Source organism: Mesoplodon mirus, assembly GCF_964341445.2.
Source record: "Mesoplodon mirus genome assembly, chromosome: 16".
NCBI classification, from domain to species: domain Eukaryota; kingdom Metazoa; phylum Chordata; class Mammalia; order Artiodactyla; family Ziphiidae; genus Mesoplodon; species Mesoplodon mirus.
In genome coordinates, this window is record NC_138992.1 from 66312749 (window position 1) to 66338638 (window position 25890).

Here is a 25890-nt window from a genome sequence, read left to right on the forward strand (position 1 = left end):
GCCCAGGGCTAGGGGTGGTGGAAGAAATGGGGAGTTACTAATCAACAGGCATAAAGTTTCAGTCAAGCAAGATGAATAAACTCTAGAGGTCTGCTGTACAAAGTTGTACCTAGAGTCAACAATAATGTATTTATTGTACACTTAAAAAATAAACAGGGTAGATTTCATGTTAAGTGTTCCTACCACAATTTTTTTTAAAAGCCATACAGAATGTTATATAGTACAGAAGCATCATTTCATACCTTGTTGTAGTTGCTATCATGATAACTATTAATAATTTAAAATGGAAAGCACTCCAGTCTAGGAAGCCAAGAAGAGGGGGCAAGGGAAGAAAAGAGAGCTAACATTTATTGTGCCAAACATTTCAGATATTTGTGCGCACTACTGCTTTAATCATTTTAACTTGTGGGAAAGGTAATTATTATATCCATTTTGCAGCTGAGAAAGCTAAGTTTTAGAAAGATGAAATAACTTGTCTAAGGTCACAAAGATAGCAGGGAGACAGTGATTAATCAGTTATCTGACTTCATCAAACAGCTCTGGCTTCTAGTGACCACTCTACTGATGACTGGCTGAATCATGCTTGGACCCAAAGACAATAATGTCTGCTCTACGTAGAAATTCACTTCAGTTTGGTGGGAATTTAGAAAAATCTGCAAATGTGTAAATATGTGATATGTAAACATATAATTTTTATAAACAAAAAAGGAACTAGGGAGAAAAATGAGACTATATTATGAAAGAACTTTGAAATTTTAAAAGTATTCAAATAGAGGGGCTTTCCTGGTGGCGCAGTGGTTTGAGAGTCCGCCTGCCGATGCAAGGGACACGGGTTCGTGCCCCGGTCCGGGAGGATCCCACATGCCGCAGAGCGGCTGGGCCCGTGAGCCATGGCCGCTGAGCCTGTGCGTCCGGAGCCTGTGCTCCGCAACGGGAGAGGCCACAACAGTGAGAGGCCCGCGTACCACAAAAAAAAAAAAAAAAAAAAAGTATTCAAATAGGTTATATGATGTACTATATTGAAAAATAGACTGTAAGGTCAATCAAATTAAAATTAAATTGAAATTGAAAGCTGACTAGCTGTAATAGAAATTATGTGCGTTTTCCTCAGGAGTACTCAGTTATTCTCTCTTGGCCATCTATAGATGTCCTTCTTCCTCACCACCTACACATATTTGCCAACCCCATCCAAACAAATGGTACAGTTCTGAGCTTCCCAGGCTTACAACCTGTGATATCCCTGGATACATGTATTTAACATGCAATAACTCTGTCCTTAGGTATGTGGCCAATAGCTTACACTGTAGTCTTTATGTAAAGTGTCTGTTATTGCCACTCAGGAGAAATGGAAAAAATGACTTAAAGTCTAGAAGATATACTGTGTATATTTTTAAATCTACAATATACCTTCAGGTCTTTAGAAGAGCTAAGATGAACCATTTAAAGATACCTCTGTACAACCAAATACATTATAAGTGAACAGGAATTCTTAGGAAGATAGTCATCTTTGTATTTCCTGACTACATATTTCTGGTAGCCCTATAAATTTGGAGCTCTATATGGTAAAATTAACTCAGACTTCAAGGATGTTACAATAAAAAAATCTTGTCTTAAATATAGTCACACAACTATATAGCTCAAAATTAGAAGCAAAGTCAAACACTTTAACAAAATTCAACATATCTGAATGCCCTTCAGCATTTTTTTTTTTTTTGGTTGAACTGGTTTCGTTTTATTCATCATTTACTTTTGTAGTGCTTTGATGGAAATATTCATTTAGTCATTTAATAAACATTTGTTGAGCATCTTAGATGTGCCCAACACTATGCTAGGCCCTGGGAATTAGAGGCGAATAAGGCAGTCTCCACTTAAAAGGAAATCATTGCTGGAAAGGAAGGAGGATCTTTAAACAGGGAAACGATGTGGAATGTTAAGTTTGGAAATAAAGGTATGAACATATTACAAAAACTATAATTGACTAATCTACTCCCTAGAGGTTAAACACACTGAAAAAATAAACTCATAACAGCAAAATGCAAGGGCAGTTAATATTTATATTAATGTTGGTATACCCATTTTGTCTATGAGAGTTGACCATAAACTTTCCTGTGTAGGTTCTCATGTATGAAAGTCTGTGATATTTTTATCTTGGATATTAATTTTTTATTGGTTTTGCTGTGGATCTATATAACCTCATCTAATTCCATTTCATAAAACATAATTTTAGATAGTCTAATGCTTTTCTATGCCATGTTTGCAATTTAGTTATTAGTTTCAAAGCAGAATGCTTTTAATTCTTTGTATGTTACAGGTAACTTTGAAACAATGCATCACATAGTTCCTATTTATTACCCACAGGTGGGTAAGCCAAAATCAGTTTTTTTCTCTGATAGACAAAGATACCTTGCAAATGGAAATGCATCTCCAGAAAGCTCCCAGGAAGATAACCCTAAAATTATCGAAGACGTGGGGTAGGTTCTTTCAAATATTTTTGTGTGTGATTTATCTTTTGGGGGAGGATGGGACACCCTCACTGTCAACAGCACAGAGGAAGAGAGCCCCTCCGTCTGTCTCCTCGTTCTCTGTTGCAGTGGAAGGGTTGATCCAGGAAGAGCTGGGAGTCACAGACTAGATACACCTACTGAGGTAGGGCAGGTGACTCAGGAAAGTCCCAGAAGCAGCATGTAAAGCTGTCTGAATGAGCAGGGATCGTATCAAAGGAGCCCGAGGCCCAGATGATAATGGGTGGTCCATTAGTGAGTAGACGGCTACAGCAGGGCATCTGGTGGCAGAAAGGAGGAGAAGCCAGAGCATTACAGAGATAGGCTACTTTCACCACTTCTCCAAACCAAAGGTTCTTAATCTGGTGTCCCTGAAGGATACATTAGAAGTTTGATTAGATTCTCAAAGAGATTTATGATCCAAAAAATAGTTTAAGAATCACTATTCTAAACCTTGAGTTTATACATAATTTAGCTCATTATGAATCAGCTGAGTCTCCTAATGAGAAGAAAATTGCTTTTTTCAGCTTTAAAAAAGATGTTATTGCTGTGGTGTAAAGATAAATCATACCAGAAAATAACTTCCTTTATTCATAAAACTAACAGCCACCTGCTATATGCCAGACAATACTCAATATAATAAAAACTCAAATGAGATAGTCCTGATCTCAAAGATCTTGCAACAAGTTAGTGTGAGAGTCACATGTGATGCCACTACTATATACTGTGATAAATGCTATGGGCGTTATAAACCAGATCCTCATACATCCTACAAATTATCCATTCAACTTTTCTTCATTTATAATCAATACAATGATTGCTCTATTGATCTTTCCGATCATACCATAGTAGTCACTCCAATATAATAAAGGGCCATAGCGTATTTCATTGAGAAAGTAATCAGAGCCAGTGGATGTACTTTAGAATAGATTTCCTTTTTCCAGAACTGCCTGATGAAGGTCACGTGGGTTTGTCACGAGACCCTCTCTGCAGGGTCCAGTCAAGGGATGGTGATTTAGCATTCCTTAATGGAGCCCTCCTGAAGAAGACCCATGAACAACAGTGCTGCACTATCCTACCCCCATTCCCTGAAGAGTGGCTCAGGCTTGCCAGGAGAGGCTTAAGGGAGAGAGAGTCCTGTGAGTCTGGAAAATGCTTTATCTGGGGAGAGGCGATAGGATATATAAGGAGTCCTAGTTTTGGTCTTGCCTCCTCTCCATTCACACACATAAAAAACAGAGGCTATGTGAGAACTTGCCTTACTGATTATGTCCATTATCACTGCCATCAAAACCATAGCCAGTTTGTTCATAGCACCCCAACAGTTTCTTAAAGATTTACATACCTCACGTCAATTCCACAACAGTGTTCTTGAGTCTTGTCTCTTTGCCAAGCATTTTGAAAGGTCTTGCTAGTATATCATCAAGGTGGAAAAGAAAACAATAAAAATGAACGCAGCTTCAGAAAACAATATTGGTAGATCTGCACATTGCCACACACACTGTTAGATCAGTTGCGAGCTATGGCACATACCACATATTCTATAGCCCCAAGCAAAACTCTAGTCCCTAGGACTGCACTGACAAATCACTATATTCTCATTTTCCTGACTAGGAACACTAAACACAGAGCTAAATGCATTTCTGACTGCTAAGTACTGCTAAGATAGGCTACCCTGAAGGAACCAGCAGAACAGAGGGGTTCCTGTGAGAATAGTACAAAGAATGCCTTGCTGCTGCTACTATCAGTGAAGTTTACGATGTTCAATCCTGATTCCTAAGTGTTATAATGCGAAAAAGTATTACATAAACATTTTCTGTTAAATCTTTTTTATTTCCTCATGTAACATTTTCATTGAGGACATGCCAAAATATTGTTTTGGCATCACAAATGATCTAAGTCTTATTAAATGGGAATATCAGTTCTACCTCTCTTTAATAAAAGACGACCAAATATATTACGGAATTTCATTAAGCTCTTGATAATAGATTGTTAGGGTATGCCTACTGCTAACATTTTACTAATTTAGTGTAAGGCTAAGAGACAATGAGGATAACATTAGAAGGTTAGTAAAGTATTAAAAACAAAATATGCGGCCCAAATGTAAAGGACAGATTTTTAGTTTCTAAAAGCGTTGGTTAAACCAATTCCCTCCCTTAATGACTCGGAGGATAATGAGGTGGCATCAGCAGAAGAGTCCCCTACAGTCTATACTTAAGATTCGAGGTGGGGAGCCTGTTCAGAGGTGGAAAGGAGCTTAGAGCCTTCTTCCAAAACGCTAAAAGTATGTGCCCCACACTCCTTTACGGTTTACACACTGAAAGCTGTGCCTGTATCCTATATGGAACACAGTGAAGCAAAATCTGTCCAATGACAGGGGAATGTTTTCCACCTCCTTTATAAATGCATGCAGTCTGTGCTCATGTATATTTACACAAGCCTGCTTTCCCTACAGGGAGGAAAAAGTCAGACTCATTGACGTTGCTTTTGACCCTCAAACTGAACTTGATACTATCAACGTACACTTTAATTAAAGATTAGTTCAACACTATTTTTTATTTAAAGGCTGATTCTGAACAAATGCCTTCACTGTTCAATTAAAAATAACATATGTATTAAACAAAAAACGTGCACATATTGCTTCTTTCTATGTTTGTCACAGTAAATACTTCTGACAGATGTTTCCTCTCTTTTCAAACATGCTAGGAGGTACTTGAGCCTTAGTAATTTAAAAATAGACATTAAATGCAGTTATATATTGTAAGTAAGATCCACTGCGAATACAGCACTGTACAAGGAAAAAAGCAAACTGTTACTTGATTAACTATCGTTCAAGCCTAAGTGATGTCAATAGAGTCAATCCATCTCTTTTCTTAATGTAAAAATAATAACTTTCTAGGTGGGTTAGAATGCCCTTAGCTTCAGATACCTTTAAGGAATGTGAATCCCTGGGACCCATAATTCACAGGAAATGTTCACTGTATGTTATTTAACTATTTATAAAATACCTACTACCTTTAGTTAGAATATGGAAGCATTAGGTTTCTTTGAGTTAAAAAATGACCTTTAAAAACAGTACAAATAATTTGTTTTTACCACTGTTAAGGTTATGTTTGAACAGTTGTAACAACAGATCTCCTATGTGCTTCAAGAAGAATTTTTTAAAACTTAGATAAGACTTTTAGTCATGAAACTCTGGAATGATCTTACATAAACTCATCTGCAAAGCTCTAAATATCTTTAATTTTGCTGTGTTCAACCTAACCTCTAATTAACTTTTATATGCAAAATAAATTTATGTATCAGTAACGTAGATATAACATTAAGTTTCTGGTTTGCAGTTCTCAAAGAACCCTTTGAAATTAGGACAACCCCCACCTCTCTCAAAAAAAAGCAATAGTGGTGAGCGACAAAGTGTTTCTTTAGAACAGTGTAAGCTCACTTTTGTGACTTCTAGTCTCAACTCTGTCAATGGCTTACTCTGTGAACAAGAGTTATGTAAGATCTAAGTTATAAAAATTGTATTAGTTATTTTCCATTTTAAAATGTCTACTTCGAAAGCTTAGTCTTCATTACCCAAACAAATTATAAAACACAGTAGGACCCTTTGAGATAAGAATACTATCAGCCCCATTTTATACATGGGGGAAATGAGTGTTGCAGAAGCCCAGTCAGAGGGGCCCAAAGTCACAGGACTGCCGTGAGGCAGAGGTGGGACTTGTATCCAGGTCGTTGACTGCAAAGGCCAAGCTCTTAACTACACTGCAAGGGGGTCACAAAAACACCCTAAAGTACAGGCAGATAAAGTAAGTAAGGGAAGCAGGTGAGAATGTGACTGAGGTAAACTGGAGAGCACATGTCCAACTAAAGGCAACTGCAGCCTGCAGCTACTCGGCTCCAAAACGGTATAGCCAGGCAGACATGCTGAAGGTGAGAAATGAGACTAGCTAGCAAGCAAGACATCTAGATTGTGAAATCATCTGATTTTTAAAATGTTTTAAATATTGGATCAAGTTTTTTTCTTTAAAAATGTCCATTAAAGTGAATAAAAGGAAAAAAAATCAAGTAATGCTAGCAAGGATATGGAGCAACTGGAACTCTCACACACTACGGGTGGGAATGCAAAAAATACTTCAGCCAATTTGGAAAATAGTTTGACATATTCTTACAAAGTTAAACACACACCACATTCAGCAGTCCCACTCCTAGGTACTTCCCCAGGTGGAATGAAAACCTATAGTCACACAAAAATCTGAGCCCTGATGTTTTCAGTGGCTTCCTCATAATCACCAAAAATTGGAAACGACCCAAAGGTCTCTCAACTAGGGAATGGATAAACAAACTGTGGTACATCCATCCAATGGAATACTACTACTGAGCATTAAAAAGGAATGAACTAGCAATACATGACACAACATGGATAGACCTCAAAAGCATTATGCTAAGCAAAAGAAGCCAGACTTCAGGGAGATCAGCTCAGTACTTTGTGACCACCTAGAGGGGTGGGATAGGGAGGGTGGGAGGGAGACGCAGGGGGAGGGGATATGGGGATAGATGTATACATATAGCTGATTCACTTTGCAACTAACACAACAGTATAAAGCAATTATACTCCAATAAAGATGTTTAAAAAAAATAAAATAAAGAAGATAGACTTAAAAGGCTACACACTGTATGATTCCATGACATTCTGGCAAAGGCAAAACTATAGAGAGAAAATATCGGTAGTTGCTGAGGACCTGGGGTTGACTACAAAGGGTCAACACAAGGGAATTTTGGGGGGGTGATGAAATGTTGCATAGCTTTATTGTGGTAGTAGTTACACGACTGTTAGTGTTTATCAAAACTGCTGAACTATACACTCAAAAGAGTGAATTTAAGCCTGTAAATTATACCTTAATTAAACAATGAGGGAAGTCGTTGAAAGGTGAAAAAAAGCACCAACTCTATAAAACCCATTGATATAGCTATATAACAAATCAACATATTTTCTTCACTGGTATGTGTGATTATTTTACAATATAAAGATAAGATGCCAAACTATTTGACACATTTAAAAAAAAGATAAGTATGATTTTAAGACCTACATCACGCTCAGTGAAATAAAATCTACGGCACTCTAAAACCAGATTAGACAAGAACTCCAAAGAAAGACATACTATAAAAATAGTATTTGGATTGTTCATAGGGAGTCAAGTTAAAGTATGCCCTTTATTGAGATAGCAGATACAAAAAATGTTTGCAAATAATGAAAAACCCTACAAATAGTAAATAGAAGAGTATGGTGAAAAGCACAGGTGTTAGGGTCAATCTGCCTGGCTTGACTCCTGTCTCTGCCACTTACTATCTAGGTGACCTTGGACAAGTTACTTCAACCCTCTGAGCTTTATTTTTCTCAACTGTAAATGTAAAGTCCTCAAAGGGTTTTTGTAAAGACAAAATGAGAAAATAAAGTGCTTTTCGTAAAGCACTTAGCACTTAAGAAGTGCTAAATAAGGTGCCTGTTACTAATTTATGTAATGTGGAAAATTTGAAGATTTTCATCTTCCATTTTGAACTTAATTGCAAATACTGGTTTCTTGCAGGAAGCAGGACTCCTCTAGAGTCATCAGAGGGTTCAGAGAGGCTGCTTAGAGTGTCAGCAGATAGGACAAGGGGGGTGGCCTGCAGTGGCTGGTCTTGTTACATCAGTCCTTTCTTTGGAACTTGACTGTTGGGCAACTCAGCAGGCAACTGGCCAGGCACTGTTAGCAGTGAAGTGCCTCTGCTGTGCCTGCACCTCCACCCCACCTCCTGAAGCAGCAGGAGACTCTAGCAGGCTAGGCTCGGGTGAGGTGTGTGAGGTGCCAAGGTGCAAAACATAAGGAGCCCTGAGCACCTAATTTGCCTACCCTAGTCGGCCCACCTTCCCCCCGCATTCTTATGTCCACATCTCTCCCAACTCATAGATTTTCCACATTCTTCCCTTCCTCGGGGGGTGGGGGGGGAATCTTTGTTTCTGCTTCCTTTCAAGCCTGAGAAGAGGCACACAGTTTAGTAACTAATCATTAGCCTTCACTATTGTTATGTGTCCTAGATTATATACGTTTGCTACCTGTTGTGGATAACTTTCATCTTTGAAATAATTTAAACGCTGTTTTGTTTTGTTTTTTCTCTGTCAATACAGGAATCTCTCTTTGAAGGAATCTGAAAGCTTGCTGACCAAAAATGATGTATGTGAACCTCACCTTCTTCATAACTCAAAAGTAAAAGAAAATGTGTTTGTAAAAAACCAGTAAATTCAGCCTTAAGCGATCTGAAACGTGTGACTCTTTACCTTTATCGCATTACTAGGCAACATCATCCTTTGGGGTGTGTAGCTTTACGGCATCTCATGATATAAGAAGAACCTTTTGAGTTCTCGTTTGATTTGCTTCTTTATAGAATCCGAAACAGTGCTTTCCAACTGCTTTATTCCTCATTACGTACCATTTACAGGGGAAATAAAGGTGTGCTTTCTCCTTCACCAAAAGAAAGTAATCCTTTTGTGAACCAGTGGTATTTTGGTGTGCTTCTTTCTAAAGTGTAAATCGAACTACAGTTCCGGAACGGGAATCGAGATGAAAACCTGAGGATTCTTTTGATTCACTAATATACTTAAAGTGTGTGGAATCCTGCACTCGGATACAGTAAGTGCCACCATGACTATGCACTAGTCGGTGGCTCCACTTTTAAAATCCATGGTAAAGGGTGAAATTATGTCAGGTATGCAAGAGCGCTTTCATTAATGCTATTTTAAATCCGATATTCCGTCTTGACCGCAAAGAAGGTGTTTTAACGTCCTGCTCTTCCCCTCGCAGGCACTGTTTTCAAGGATGGACTAATCACGTCGCTGGGAAATACGGGGCGTCCGCTCAGACTTCACCTCTGAAGGCGACGGGTCCAAACGCGCGGAAGCCACAGAGGGTCGGGGGGCGTCCAGGGCCCAGGCTTCCTGGGCGGCTGGGAACAGGTCTCGCGGGGCAGCGCCCCCTTTTCTCAAGGAGGCCGGAGACAGCCCCTCCCCGCACGGCCGCCGGCCCCGCTCCCCGGGGGGGCCACGAGGGCTAAACACTTCAGGCGAGTTCCCCGCAGGGAGACTCCAAATCCGTCCAAATAGCGAAACAAAGCGGGGGCCCCTGGGGGACGAGTGAGGCGCCGGAACCTCGGGGAGAAGCGACCGCGACTGGGGGAACTTCCTAAGGTACCACAGTGGGCGCGCTCGAGCTAAGTGCAGTTTATCTCTGGGCGGCTCAGTAAACTGGTCACGGAATCCCGAGGGTGGAAGGACTACGCTTTCAGCAGTTAGGGCAGCGGGAGACATTTACCTTGTGGTAGAGTGAAAGGTGAGCGCCTCGAGGCGGCACACTCCACAGTTCCTCACAGAAAGTTACGTCACGCTCAACAAAACGGCCGCGTTCCCGCCTCGGCTCGGCGCCGGCCTGGAAGGTGCCGGGGCTCAGACTGGGCCCGAGGCGGAAGGGCGGCGGCGAGGCGAGCTAACTCGCGAGGCCGCGCTGGGGTCCTACAGCTCAGACCGCAGCTCTGGCCCAATCGGCCGCCAACCCCGAGCGCTGGACGTGCGGCTCTCCGAGTCCCGCCCCGGGGAGAACCTGGACGCGGAGGGGCGGGGCCAAGAAGACGGCCCGCCCCCTCTGGCCCGGCCCCGCCCCGCCGGACGGGTGCATTAATGACTCTCCCGAGGCGGACGGGCTGCTCGGAGAGGACCGAGTCCCCTGCACGGCACCTCAGGTGCCTGCGGACGTCAGCGGGTCCTTCTGCGGTCATCCCACGCCGAGCTTGGCCAGCACGCACGCCTCGCCTCGCAGGAGCCCGCATAAAAGGCGCGTCCGGCCCAGGCTGGAAGCGGCCGTAGCCTTCGGCTGGACGAGGATGGAGTGACCGGCGCGGTCCTGGCCACGCAGACCCAGCTCGACGCTCCTCGCCTGCCCTCGCAGCGGAGCCGAACCTCGTACGGCCGCTCCAGGAAAGGTGAGGGCCCCGGTCCGACCCCCGCCGCGCTGCTCCCGGGCTTGGAGGGGTAGCGGGTGCCTTAGTGCCGGGAGAGGCCACCGGTCCCCCGCTTCTCCGGCAGAAACTGCCCTGAGCTCCTGCCGTCGCCCCTGAGGTTCCCCGGGCCTCGGGAGCTAATGGTGCGAGGGCGGCCGGCGTGGGCACGGCTGGCCCTGGCGAGGCAGGGCTTCCCGCCGCGCTCCACGAATTGACCAGCTTCATCTTTACTGCTGGACAGGCGGGACAGCGTTCCAGAAGCGCGAACAAGTTCCGAACCGGAGCTGTGCTTCCGAAATCTTTTTCCCCGGTAGCGTAGCCCTTCCGATTAATTTGTCGGCGGAAAGTAGAGCCGGCACCGCGCCCCTCCTCAGCCTTCCAAGCAGCCCAGGAACACTCGGGCCCCACCACTCTCCCCAGACGCCGGGAGGCAAAAGCGCCCCAGTCAAAAGGTGCTCAACTCTGAGATCGCCTGAAGCCATGTCGGACGGCCGGGGCCGGCGCGCAGGGGGAGCGGGAGGGCTGCGCCTCCCCGGGTTAAACTCGACCGGCGCCCCAGCCTCACCGCGCCTTCCGTCTTTGGCAGGGCGCGCGGCGCCGGAAGCCGCTATGGACAGCGGCGGCCCCGCAGGCAGCCACCTGATCGCCAGCAACGAGCCCGCGCCACCGGTAGCCGCCACCCGAGACTCGAGCCAGGGACGGACCGGACCGGGGCCGGCGGGCGCAGGCAGCGGCGCGCGCTCGGGGGGCGGGAGGCCGGCGGCTGCGAACGCGGCGCGGGAGCGCAGCCGCGTGCAGACTCTGCGGCACGCCTTCCTGGAGCTGCAGCGCACGCTGCCGTCGGTGCCGCCGGACACCAAGCTGTCCAAGCTGGACGTGCTGCTACTGGCCACCACCTACATCGCGCACCTCACTCGCAGCCTGCAGGACGACGCCGACGCACCAGCGGATCCCGGACTGGGCGCCCTGCGCGGGGATGGTTACCTACACCCTGTCAAGGTAGGCGGGCAGGGCGCACTGGGGAGCCGGGGCCGGGAGCATGGCACCTTGACCGCGGGGTCTGCCCCCGCCTGGGCAGATACCGCCCAGCTCTCACCCCTCCTTCAGGGTGAGGCGGGGAACAGATCAGGAGAGCGACCTTGGCCCGCGAAGGCACCCATAGCGAGGTCCCCACTGCACAAGGCTACTCCTTGACGGTTTGCAGGTAGAGGGCTTAAACCCGGGCTGGCTTGGGTAGGGGAGTCTCACGCCCCTTATAGGATGCAACCTACAGGATTCCTTTCCTAGATGAGAAGTTTCTTGCGGGTGCCTGGCGGGGTGCTTGGTTGCACGTCCTGATAATTTTTAGTGTCCGAGTTACATTTATGAGCCTTTGAGGGTTTTAAATTTACATCATTGTTACCATTGTGGTGTTTATCAAATATTTGAAAAGTTTCAGGAATTAAACGGGGTGAAGGAAGTATCTGCCCCTAACTAATCCTAGGAAACTAATGTTGGAAATTTTTTGTAAAGCTGGTAAAAACAAAAGGAGACCATTCTGCGTCCCCACACAGTGAATGTTCAGTCCGTTTTAATGAAGGTTAACGATCATGGACTAGACAACCACCAAGAATGTTAGAAAAACTATAATGAGTTTATGTGATTTTCATAATAAGTTGGCATATATGTTGTGTTCTGATTAAATATTCAAGTAACATAATGTACAAAATTATCCAAGAGACCCCCTCTTGTATGTTTTTCATTACATATAGGTAGAGTGGTCAGGGTTTTTGTTTAATACGGTATATATGATTATGATTCATTACCTATATTACAGTATTTAGACTCTCATCATCCTTTTCTCCTAGATTTGATTGTTTTCAAATCTTACATTGATCAGGCATTCTGTTCAAAATGGATCACCTTCCCTATGTTTTCTAAAACTAAATATTCAAATTTTTGATTCCACCATTCTGAAGCATTTTCTCCCTCTCTCTCTCTCTCTCTCTCTCTCTCTCTCTCTCTCTCACACACACACACACACACACACACACACACACACAAAATTAGGACTTTGCCTTAAGTATATCAATGTTCAATAAATTATTGAATAATCATTATCGAATTGAGGGTAAAGTACATCCTCTAATATTAACTGAACTTAAAATTCTGTGGTAAGGTTTAATAAAATTTACTTTGCACATTTAATCAACATGATGATAGACTCAAACTAGTTCAAATATTAAGTATAAAAATTTGAAATATCATTTATTCATAATTATGATAGACTATTCCATTCCATGCATGTGTTGTATAACCTCAGCTGGAAAGTTATTCATTATTAATTAAGGGGTTTTGTATTACTATTGATATTAGATGCTACTAATCTGTTAATATTAGATTGATATTAGGTACATTAGATTGCTATTCAAATATATCATTAATATTAGATTTCTTTTGACTTGACATTATACTCTAAGGAAGTTTATTTTAACATTAAGTAGGCTTTAATACAAAAGACATCTGTTAAATGCCTCTTTGTGGGAGAGAGAAATCAGATGAGAAATCCAGTTGTTTTTTGCCTTAGTTTCTTGCAGTGCTTTTTTGAATGAGTAATGTTAAAACCATAATTTTCATGTAACAATAAGCTTAACAAGAGTTTTTTTTCCCTGACTCCCATACCAAATGTTTTTGTAGTCATATAACTCTTTAAAGAAAAATTAAATCTCATTTGTCCTCTGAATCAATTATTTTTATTTTAAAAGACAATCTAGGGATAATGAAAGAAAGCCAAAGGTTACCTCTTAAAAGTGAAATTGATGATGGTTGAACAAGTGACTAGTCTATTTTAAAATCATTTACTGAGTGCCTGCTTTGTGCAAAGCACTGTTAGGAGAGTGAATGCAATTAAGGGTAAGACTCGATCCCTGCCCTAAATGAGCATATAATAGAGACAAAGACAGAAATATAAATAACAGTATTATAAGAGAGAATGTAGTATGTGCCATAAGAGAGGCTATAACCCTATGCAGTGGAGATGCAGAGGAAAGAGATTTTACGTACAGAATTGAAACTGCCTGTAACACATTATTTTACAGAGACTACCAAAATGCTTAAATATTAAGTCTATCGTTGATTAACCTAAGGCCACAGAAATAAAGATATTCTGATTATTTGTACTTTTTGGTTTACTTAGTTAAAGAGTGTTCCAAAATGACTTTTTCTGCCTCACAACGTAAGGGGGTCTTTACTTTGATCAAAGATCCATTAACAAGTATTTCAAGGCCATGATTTTGAATCATCAGTTCTTATCATCAGTATTGGGGATTTAGCACTGTTAGCATTGTTGGGAATTTACATTATGACTTTACCTCAAATGAAACTGGAAGGTTTAAGAGACTGGAATCCCAGGGCATAGCCTAAAACAGCAGTTTTTATCCCTTTGGGATGTGAGCAGTTCTGATCAGCACCAGAGTCTGAAAGGGCAGTGCTTCTCCAAGGGAACAGGGGTATATTTCAGATACTTACATTGAAAGAAAAGCACAGATGGCTTTATTAATTGCATTACCCCTGGAGAATCATTGTTGATAATACAGATAAACAATAATTTCAAAAAATAAATACAAAGTTTTGTTATTTTGGAGTCATTTAACTCCAATAACCAGGAATATATTTTTAGTCTTCCGTTTCAGGTTCAGTTCTGGTTAATTGTATGAGTTTGCTAGATTGTTCTAAGCTAATGAAACTACATAATTTTAAGTATGACTTATTAGGTAAAGTAGAGGTCAGGATTGTGTTAATCTACACAATGCTAAAACAGACCATTGAGAAGTGAAATGTAAATCAGTCAGCTGGCTTTTTTGGCATGAGGCTGACATGCAACCTAACCGATATTGTATTTATATTTTTATTCCTGACTCTTAAAACTATTTATGTGTCTGCATTAAATTCATTTGAATAAAATCATTTGAAGACTTTCTGAAAATCCAGGGACACAAAGTTATTAAAAAGGGAAGTTTTATTAAGTCCATGAAAAATCAGGCAAAAATCCACATATACACTTTTAGGTTTGCTTCATAAATTACTTACATACTAGCAAGGCTGTAAAGAACAGATGCTTTCACTTGTCTCCACTCTTGGTTGCATGACTTAGAGTGATTCTCAATACAGTGGAACCCAGGAAACACAGAGAACTAACAGGGAGCATTCAGTAGTATTTTTATTTTATTTATACTTAGATGTGTTTAAGTCACATTCTCAAATTATTATTATCTATATTTTCAAATGTAGAATTCTCACATTACATTTGAGGTTTGAGCATGAGATTTTTATGCTCATGAAAATGTGGCAGGAGCGTAAAAGATTGAAAAGCACTGGTTTATAATATGCCTAAAATTCTGCACTTGAAATTGATGACCTATGCCCTACACTATTTGCTACATGTGAATATTAGTCGGCTCAGGCTGCAATAACAAAGTACCATAGACTAGGTGGATTAAAAAACAGAAATTTGTTTTCTCACAGTTCTGGAGGCTGGAAAGTCCAAGATCAAGGTGCTGGCCAGTTCACTTCCTAGTGAGAGCTCTCTTCCTGTCTTGCAGCTGGCCGACTTAACTCTCTCAAAGAAGGGGAGTTCTCCCCCTTCTTAAAAGGCCACTAACCCTATCATGAGGGACCCACCCTCATGACCTCATCTAACCAAAATTACCTCCCCAAATATCATCACGTTGGGCGTTAGAGCGTCAACAAATGAATTTGGGGGAACACAAACATTCAATCCATAATACCATGACACTGGATTTTTCAGTATAATGCAGGCCTTAAATCTGATCTAACAATGCCAAATCCAAACATATCAAAAAATCCCAGGCTAGTTTCTAAAACACTTAATGTTACCAACTGGTAGCAGGGATCCCAAGAATAGGATCAACATGATATACCCAGAAAGTACAAGAATTCACATCTATGGTTTAAAAAAAACAAAACCTGAAATGGATTTGCAAAAATAAGTAACACAGTGTCAGTCTTATTACTGTATCGAACATAAAATACAAGTTTGTTTATAGGAAGATTATATAAGAATGGACCATTTAAATTCCAAGTAACACAGATGTTATATTTAATCTGTGTTAAAGTATAGATTCCCAGCAGAATAAGCTGAATTTAGGACTCTTAAATTCACTTATCCCATCTGGAGAAATAAAAATCACATGCCTACTTATTATTCCTGTGGCTACATTTTACATCTGGAATCCCAGTTTAGGTGACAGTAACTGTATTCGGAAGTATAAGGAAGGCTTATATTATTCCAGATAAGAACTGACTCTACCTTATACTTCTCCAAAGAGGTCCATTCTGATTTAAGTGGCCTGGAGTGTGACTTGGCCATCAGTATTTTTTAAAGCTCCCGTGTGATTCTAATATGCAACTTGTGTTGAAAACCCAAAGCTCTTACGGACTTTGGATTGTTAATAATTGTACCTCTGTTTGAGCACCGTGGATCATTTGCGAGGCATTTAAGAACATTTCATGGTGCTGTGTAACCAGCAGTCTGCCCATGAATGTTTGCTGGTGAAAATAGCCTGCTGCTCACAGCAGCATTTACTCTCTGGAGAGTGTGGGACCCCACTGCTGACCTTTAAGAGTTGTACTCTTTTAGTCTAAGGACTTACCTTTGTATTAAAAAAAAAAAAAGCACTATTTCTCTGATTAGTATTCCAAGGACCTTAGAACTAAAATTATATGACCCTCCCCTCTTAAAAAAAAAGTCCATCCTGAAAGTACTACCTATGTAGTATATTTTTTCATCATCATGCCTGTTTGGAAATTAATTGTATTGTTTGAGAGGCTGTCCATTTTAAAGGTAAATTTAGAAAAGACACAATCAGAATACAAATGCGATGATTACTGAAAGGTTAGAGCTGTGTGATGCCAGTACAAGCAGACATTTAACCTGGATGTTCTAGCTGTATAACACTAAACCTTCTAATATGTGCAACTTCAAGATATTGCTTTTAGCTAGGTAAAATGTTTAGATAGTCGAATTAGTCACTTTTCATTGTAGTCTTTTGACAATGTAGATGCATAATACTTAACACAGATAACTTTTTTTTTTAGTATTTTTAAAAATTTTTATTTATTTTTGGCTGCGTTGGGTCTTTGTTGCTGCGCGCAGGTTTTCTCTAGTTGTGGCACTCGGGGGCTACCCTTCGTTGCGGTGCGCGGCCTTCTCATTGTGGTGGCTTCTCTTGTTGCGGAGCACGGGCTCTAGGCGCGCAAGCTTCAGTAGTTGTGGCACACGGGCTCAGTAGCTGTGGCTTGTGGGCTCTAGAGCGCAGACTCAGTAGTGGCGCATGGGCTTAGTTGCTCCGTGGCATGTTGGATCTTCCTGGGCCAGGGATGAACCCATGTCCCCTGCATTGGCAGGTGGATTCTTAACCACTGCACCACCAGGGAAGTCCTACATATAACTTTTTAAAATATTTTTAAAGCCAGGGATCTTGTTTTAGGCTTAATTTTGTTTTAGGTTTAGTTTAACATTAAAACATTGTGGGTATATTTTCCTACATTTAAATATATTCATTCTCCATGATTTTTTGCAGTTCTGGTCCACATGCACACGTATTATTTCATATAATTATAATCAAAGTCTGGGTATGTTTTTACTTTTATTATTAGCACTAATAATTTTATTATTAGCATTATTTACTTTTATTATTAACATTTTTTCGTGTCATCACTTAGACTTCATAATTACCATTGTTACTAGCTACATGATATTGCATTTGCATTGAGGTATTTGGAATTTTTAATATTACTATTACACACTATATCTGTCACAGATACTAACTTTTGGATTCTTGTTTAAATATTCTTTTTCAGAAATGGCCCATGCGATCAAGATTGTACATTGGTGCTACTGGTCAGTTTCTGAAGCATTCTGTCTCTGGAGAAAAAATAAATCATGACAATATTCCAACAGACTCACAGCCTTAGGCTCTCCCCTGAGGGGGGCTGGTAGAAAGTGATGTCATTGTTTTTAAATGATATGAAATAATTCTATATTTATTACATCAGACCTAACAAACATCATTTCTGAAAGTTTACATGTGAATCCATAGTTGGATGTTCAGATTTATCTAATCTAAATAAATGTGGAATGAAATAATCAGTCTGGTAAATTATGTAATAATAATAATGTAAACCACACAGCTTATCTATTCAGTGTGAGAGAGTCACTACTATATAGTGCCGGAGAAACTAATGGAAAAAAAGAAAGAGACATAGGAAAGCAAAGAATTGTGTATATATCCAAAGAATACACACATTTTCTGTAGTATATCTGTTACAAACTGAAAAGCTAATATCTCTGTATACAATCTTCCTGGTTTAAAAAAAATAAAAGCTGGGTTTGTAAAACACCAGTATTTCATTTTTGTGAAAACCAGTCTGTGCTTAATATTGGTCTAAGAAGCCGTTCCACTTGGAAGGTCTGAGATCAGTTATTCAGTTTTAGCTGAATATGTGTGAAAAGACTGTTGAAGTAACATGACAGTGCAGCAACTTCTATAACTATTTTTCCCTCTTAGAAAACTTGTTTGGAGTATTAGAAATGGTTTGCTTCCTAGGACAGGGCTTGGCCACCTTCCTAGAGTATTATTAAATATCTTATTATGTTTCCAAATTGTGGAAGGCATTGGGAAACCCTGCAGCCCTGTGTGAACAGCAGACGGGTGTCACTGGGCAGCAGGGTTTGTCACCCTCCCCCCTGGTCACTCCACATCCACCCTACTCTCTTTCAGGTCCTGGACTAGGTACACAGGTGCAGCTGTAGCCCTGTAGAGAAAGTGGCACATTCAGACCTGTCAGGGGCCTCCAGCGAACCCCCGTGACCTTCACAGTCACAGCTTTGGCCAGGTCCCTTCTCCCCTTGTCAGTTGCTGTTCACAGTCTACCTACTTGGCCCTTATGAAATGGGAGAAATCCTGTCTGATTTTGGAATTCTGGCGCTGATCTGCACCTTGAGGGGGTCTGAGGACACAGAGTGACCATCCTGTGATACAGGATGCCCTGATGTGGACCTACAAGCAAGGAAAACCCTCTGCTATGGGCCTCTCCCACTGCCCTGCACATGAAGTGCCCAGGGAGCAGCTGTTCTGCCTGACTGAACCAGTGCTTTCAGTTTCGCCAGGAGCCTGGGGGTCCTAGCTATGAAGCAGAGACATTTGTCAGGGAACACGCTGACTCTCAGAACAACAGGGTGCAACAGAGACACCTGGAAAAAAAAAATCATCAGTCTCTTTTGTCATGTCTTTGCTGATTGAGATTCCCTTTTATCTCCCTTTCTTGTTTTCCTCCTCTTTACTAGTCCACTGTCCAGGTGTAAAGTTCATTCATTTCTCGATAACCCACAGTTTTAAAGTTGCTGGGTTTCATCCAAGATTATTAAATAGAAATGTGTATGAATGGACTTGGTTGAATTAAGATAGCAGCTGAACCACCATTTCATTTTCTCCTCCACTTAACTCCAGCTTTTGGCAGTGAAATGAAGTAAAAGACTGTTTGAAGGCAAAAACTATCATTCAGTTGATTCGAGGATGATCATGTTTTGACTCATGTCTTATAGTTAGTTTGTAATTTTTATTATTTTAATGTGAATATACTCCTTGTAATGTGACCAAAGCATGTCTTTAAAAGAAAAGCCATACAATGAAAGCTGTCTACATATTAATAGGTAGCAAAAATGTTTGTATATTTAAATATTTGTGAGTATATTTACCCACTCATATACCATTGAAAGGAATAAAAAGTAAAATGAGATGGATTCAGCCATTCACTATCATAAATTATTGGAATAAAAAGTGCTAAGAATAACCTTTTATCTTAAGGTATGAAATCAGAACTTCTTTAAAGTTACCTGGAACTGAACTGTAAACACTAAATGTGATAGCAAGAATTTCAGAAAAAAATGGTTTTATTGCTAATAATCTATTTGGTTATAGTTGTTAAAGCATTTAACTGGGGAAAAATTATGACTATTGTTGAATTATCAGACTTTTCTAAATCCTCCTGTTAAATCATTAGTCATTGTCTTAAACAGTATTATTTTTTATTTCTTCTTGTCCAGTTACAAATGTTTTAATGCCAAAGAACTATATTTCTGTCATAGGTTCATAACATTTTATTAAATTGCTAAATATGCTAACAGCTTTTGGTAGGTTGGGAAATCTGAGGTGAAATTGCATATTTTCACCCAAAGTTTCCAAGGAGCATGCTGTTTTAATTAATGGTGCATGGTCAAGATAAAGGATGAGATAAAATAAAGCACTAATTTGAAAAGTAATTTTGTCTGCTAGATTTATATCTGTCTCTATGGTCATTTAACAAATAATGAAGGTACACTTGAAAATCTTTAGAAGATAGATACCTACTTGGTATTAGCTTCTTCACCATGCTGTCCTTAGTGGAGTATATAAAACAGGGCGGGGAGGGGGCTATATTTGGATCACTGTATTATCCCATAATCTGCAAGGGAAGTTCTCACTTAAATTTCTGTCAGTTCATTCACCTCTCTCAGTAATAGTCACAAAAAAAAAACATTTACAATTCCTCTATAGTGATAATTTGGGGGGATAAGGAAATACCTTTTTAGAAGCAGAACTAGTTCCAACAGACTTTAAAATATTGTTTCTTTTCCTGGTTGTAAAAATACTTGTAGTGCAGTTTATTGTATGTCAGTTATATATCAGTAAAGCTACATTAAAAAGCTCAAAAATAGAACTACCATATGACCCAGCAATCCCACTACTGGGCACATACCCTGAGAAAACCATAATTCAAAAAGAGACATGTACCACAATGTTCATTGCAGCTCTATTTACAATAGCCAGGACATGGAAGCGACCTAAATGTCCATCAACAGATGAATGGATAAAGAAGATGTGGCACATATACACAGTGGAATATTAGCCATAAAAAGGAACAAAATTGAGTCATTTGTAGTGAGGTGGATGGACCTAGAATCTGTCATACAGAGTGAAGTAAGTCAGAAAGAGAAAAACAAATACTGTATGCTAATGCATATATATGGGATTTTAAGAAACAGTACTGATGAACCTAGCGGCAGGGCAGGAACAGAGACGCAGACGTAGAGACCGAACTTGAGGGTATGGATGGAGGGGACGGGGAAGCTGGGATGAAGTGAGAGAGTGGCATGGACATGTACACACCACCAAATGTAAAATGGATGGCTAGTGGGAAGCTGCTGCATAGCACAGGGAGATCAGCTGGGTGCTTTGTGACCACCTAGAGGGGTGGGATAGGGAGGGTGGGAGGGAGACGCAAGAGGCAGGGGATATGGGGGTATATGTATACGTATGGCTGATTCACTTTGTTATACAGCAGAAACTAACACAACATTGTGAAGCATTTATACTCCAATAAAGATGTGAAATAAACAAATAAGTAAAAATGGAAAAAAAAAGTATATACGTATCTCTTTTAAAAAACAAACTTGGGGGCTTCCCTGGTGGCGCAGTGGTTGAGAGTCCGCCTGCTGATGCAGGGGACATGGGTTCGTGCCCCAGTCTGGGAAGATCCCACATGCCACGGAGCGGCTGGGCCCGTGAGCCATGGCCGCTGAGCCTGCGCGTCCGGAGCCTGTGCTCTGCAATGGGAGAGGCCACAACAGTGAGAGGCCCGCGTACCGCAAAAAAAAAACAAACAAAAAAAAACAAACTTGGGCTTCCCTGGTGGCGCAGTGGTTGAGAGTTCGCCTGCTGATGCAGGGGACACGGGTTCGTGCCCCGGTCCGGGAGAATCCCGCATGCTGCGGAGCGGCTGGGCCCGTGAGCCACGGCCGCTGAGCCTGCGCGTCCGGAGCCTGTGCTCCACAACGGGAGAGGCCACAACAGTGAGAGGCCCGCGTACCACAAAAAAAAAAACCAAAAAAAACCCACAACAACTTAATAACAAAAAGAAATGAAGTGGAAAGTAAAAGTCCCACAGTGGAGGTGGGTGTTTGGGATAGAGCAAAGGTGAGGATATCTGTTTCACACGTTACTTGGTGATAAAAAAAATACTGGTTTTACATTTTGATAAGGGTTTTTTGACCCAACTACTTCAATCTGCAGAGTTACAGATATCCTAAACAGTAATTTTCTTATCTATTCATGGAGATTTTATTTAAACTTAGAAGAAGCTGTACGAAATAAATAAATAAATAAATAAATGCTGATTGTCCTCGCTGAAATACACAGTATTTTAGTTGAAATTGCTTTTTAGGCTAAATTATTCAGTAATTTATCCTTCTTTCAAAAGACCTCATTTTATATTCACAAAAGCAACTAACCAGTTATTATCAAAGAGAAATTATTCAAGCGCTAGTAAGATCTCTTTTTTGGTTTGGTTTGTTTGTTCGTTTAGGGGGGATGGGGAGAGGTATAGAGTTAATTCTATATATATTTTCCAGCAGTATTTAATCTTCTTCTTTAGTCCTCGGTGTGTCAATAGTGCCATTCTGAGGAAATAATCCAATACAGACAAAACATCTCCACCGTGGCCAACATAATTCCCTTAGAAATCAACACATGAATTGTATTTGGCATCTTTTAAGACAAATTGCTTCCTGGCTTTATATAAAATTGTATTCTTAGCTGGCAGGGAGAAGAAATGATAAGTCAAACAGATTGCTTCTGATCTAAATTCATGTATTAGATACCTTATTTTGAGAGAGGGGTTTAATCTAAATGCTCTTTCCCAACTCTGTACAGCTTATTGCACATTCTATCAATCATGTAATTTATTTGAAAACCTATGAACTTCAACTCTTCCAGAACGGGCAGTTCTGTCTTAATCTGATGACAAACTCTTTTTGTTTTAAACCATTGATGCATGATGTGATATCTACGGTTTCCCAGATGACTTACCACTAACGGTGTACCATTGCTGTCTTTCTCCATGGTACACACTTTTTTTTTTTTTTTTTTTTTTTTTTTGCGGTACGCGGGCTTCTCACTGTTGTGGCCTCTCCCGTTGCGGAGCACAGGCTCCGGACACGCAGGCTCAGCGGCCATGGCTCACGGGCCCAGCCGCTCCGCGGCATGTGGGATCTTCCCAGACCAGGGCACGAACCCGTGTCCCCTGCATCAGCAGGCGGACTCTCAACCACTGCGCCACCAGGGAAGCCCCATGGTACACACTTTTGATTCTTTAGTTTTGTTTTTCTTGTTATTGTCACCAAAAATATACAAAAGCTAAGATTCCAAATGTTTGAAAGGAGCACTAGGGGAACAGTATAAAATTGTATATCTCAAAGAACATTAATATGTACTTTTATTTTGTGACATACTGGTAGCTTGTGGTCTTATACATGACTGTTTTACTGAAAAAAATAAATGCCCCTTAAATCCTATAGATTTGCTTCCTATAAACTTTGAGTACAGCACAGATGGTCGTGCAGCACAGTTGGGAATGAGGGACATTAAATATTCTTGCCCGACTACATAAACCCGGGAAAGGCTTCCCTTCCTATGTTTACACAAGTCTTAGTTTCAACTCATATGAGAAACCAGCTCAGTGAAATATACCTCAATCACTCAAACTCTTTCATTATAAATTATACCATAGCATTTAGCTGTCAGAAGCTTTTAAATTATAAACTGAAGAATAATCTTAACTATTAGGCTTAAAGATTATGTCAATAGTCATTTCCTGTGCACATGAATGTTACTGAAGAAACACGCATTCCTGCCCTCTCAGGACCAAGAACTATGTCCATGGGGAGGTCTGGGGATGGACTTAAATCACTTGTCTCTGTTTTTATGGCCATTGAAAACTGGGGGCCATTTAAAACAATGTGAGGTCTAAATAAGAACTGATTTTAAACCTTATTTTCAAATAAGTTCTGAAATCACTCAATTAAAAAACTTTAAATGTGTGCTATTATAAGGCATCTTAATCCTTTACATAGATGGGTATATCATGTGGGTCAAATTTTTAAAATTAAGTTATATAATTTTTAAAGGCCCATGCAAGACTGTCTCTACTCTGTGTGTAGCACATCTGCACCTCTTGCTGACTGTAAGCCCCCAGACCAGAGTCCTCTTGAAATGTGGGCAATAAACAAGTGAAAAAAAGTGGGGTGCAATGGCAGAGACAGGAGAGTCAAGGGAGGGAAGAAAGGTGGGAAGCAGGAAGCTACTTCCATATCCTCCTTTCAGAAAGAGGAGGCCTGTTCCACCCGTGTCCCATCAGGCTACAAGTGTGATGTTCTGGGACATACAGGAGAGACTGCCTTGGAAAAGAGACCTGACTTCAGGCCAAGACCAGTCGCTCACTGTGATAAGCACTAGGCTTAGTGTTTGCCCTCAATAAACTTCCCTCGCCTTATCTCTTTCTTCCCCTAGGCTCACAAAGTTGATGTGAAATGATAGCTAAGAAAATACATGTCAGCAGCTCAAAGCAAGACAGGTTTGTCTTCTCTGGCTGGGTAGATGTTAGAAGAAGGTTAAAGATGGCAAGGTGAAATGTGACACAAAAACACAAGAAGCCATAAAGGAAAAGCTGGGTAATTTTGACTATAATAAAATAAATTCATAAAACAAAAGAAAAAACCATAAACAAGGTGAAAAGACAAAAACAAACAAACAAAATTTAAAAACCTAGAGAAAAAAGTCACAACAGATGACAGTCACAGTAGTAATTTCCTTTATATAAAAGCAGCTCTCAGAATTTAAAAAGACCAGCAACTCAGTAGAAAATTCCACAAATGATATGAGTAAGCGGTTCATAAAAAGAAATCTGGCTTCCCTGGTGGCGCAGTGGTTGAGAGTCCGCCTGCCGATGCAGGGGACACGGGTTCGTGTCCCTGTCCGGGAAGATCCCACATGCTGTGGAGCGGCTGGGCCCGTGAGCCATGGCCGCTGAGCCTGCGAGTCCGGAGAACGGGAGAGGCCACAACAGTGAGAGGCCCGCGTACCGCAAAAAAAAAAAAAAAAAAGAAATCAAACAGCTAATATCTTTATGAAAAGACACACAACTCACCCATGATAAGATATATAAATTTAAAAAGCAATGAAATAACATATTTCACCTAGCAGAATGATACAAACTGTCCAGTTATAAATAAGTCCTGGGGATGTAATAGAGAGCATGGTAAATATAGTTAACAAGACTGTATTGTGTTTTTGAAAGTTGCTAAGAGAGTAGATCTTAAAAGTTCTCATCGCAAGAAACAATATATAACTATGTGAGGTGATGGATGTTAACTAAACTTGTAGGAATCATCTTGATATACATCAAATCATTATGTTGCACCCCTTAAACTTATACAGTGTTATATGCCAATTATATCTCAATAAAACCGGGGAGGAAATGGGTAAGTGATGATGACTTATTTTTCTGGCATACTAGAGTTAACCATAATGCTTCAGCATGTATGTTTTTAATGAAACTTAATCTTTGTAATTTTTAATCCTCCTGCCTTTTTTTCCCTTTAATATTAAATGGAGAAATGTGAAATAAAAGAATGACACAAAGGTAAAATACCCGTTTTTGATGAGGCTGGGGAAATGAGGACTATAGCACTGTTGGAGTATACAAGCTTTTTAAATACAAGTTTGCAGTATCTCTCAATATTTTATGCGTACACCTTCTGACTTAGCAATTCCACATTGAAGAATTTCACTAATAATATACGTACATTTACAAAAGTCTGTGAGAATAATTATTGCAGGTATTCATCACCTTTCACCCACACTCTGTAAACTTAGAAGTTTTCCCTGCCTTCTGTATTGGCTGCACCCAAGTAACCTATCAAAAATGCAAACCTGAGGATGTAATGTATTTACTTGTGCAAAACCATTCAATGGTTCCCCATCATGTAAGAGCAGGTTTAAACCCTTAACTTGGCTTATGAAACCCCTACCTATATCACTGCCCACTGTTCTCCACCACTGCCTATTTTATACTTTAAGTTGTAGTAAACACACACACACACACACACACACAGAGCTACTTCATGCTTCAGTGCTTTTGTTCATCAATCATCAGTTGGTCCACAAATATTTTCTTAATACTATGGCAGGCATTGTTCATTGCTTACTATATCAGTTAGGAATTGCATTCAGCTGCTAACAAGAAAGACCGAACCATACTGGCTTAAATAAATTAGGACTTTATTCTCTTATGTAAAAAAAATCCACAAGTAGGCAGTCCAGGGCTGGTAAGATGGCTTCGTAAAGATATCAGGGGCTAAGGCTGCTACTTACTTCTCCTTTGCCAGAAGTGGGTCACAAGGTCACCCTCAGTTATAAGGAAGGAATATCAGTCTGGGTTTCGTGGTGGTATCTGCTCTAGCTAGTTTAAAAGGAAAGGGGTGTCT

General features: G+C 40.7%; 2 protein-coding genes and 1 long non-coding RNA gene across 4 annotated transcripts in view; 2 read left to right on the top strand and 1 right to left on the bottom strand.

Annotated features, from left to right (window-relative positions):
• The window catches only part of PPP1R42 (protein phosphatase 1 regulatory subunit 42), a 37965-nt gene extending 29163 nt beyond the window's left edge, over positions 1-8802 (top strand). Inside the window, exons 7-8 of the mRNA XM_082601712.1 lie at positions 2312-2471; positions 8668-8802. Of these exons, the coding sequence (XP_082457838.1) occupies positions 2312-2471; positions 8668-8779 (272 nt within the window). The 3' untranslated portion in view covers positions 8780-8802. The remainder of the gene's footprint in view (positions 1-2311; positions 2472-8667) is intronic.
• Positions 1-25890, bottom strand: part of LOC309792238 — a 43468-nt gene that overhangs the window by 10581 nt on the left and 6997 nt on the right. The window contains exons 2-3 of one of the 2 annotated variants that reach the window (XR_014291650.1): positions 3847-3912; positions 2596-2782 (exon numbers count right to left, since the gene is read on the bottom strand). This is a non-coding gene — a long non-coding RNA (uncharacterized lncRNA). Of the gene's footprint in view, positions 1-2595; positions 2783-3846; positions 3913-25890 lie in introns of those variants that run through there. The other variant, XR_014291649.1, reaches the window with a different exon arrangement.
• Positions 11139-17504, top strand: TCF24 (transcription factor 24; the record flags this gene model as incomplete). Its single annotated transcript, XM_082601155.1, has 2 exons — positions 11139-11528; positions 17391-17504. The coding sequence occupies 2 exons, from the start codon at positions 11139-11141 to the stop codon at positions 17502-17504; spliced, it is 504 nt and encodes a 167-aa protein (XP_082457281.1).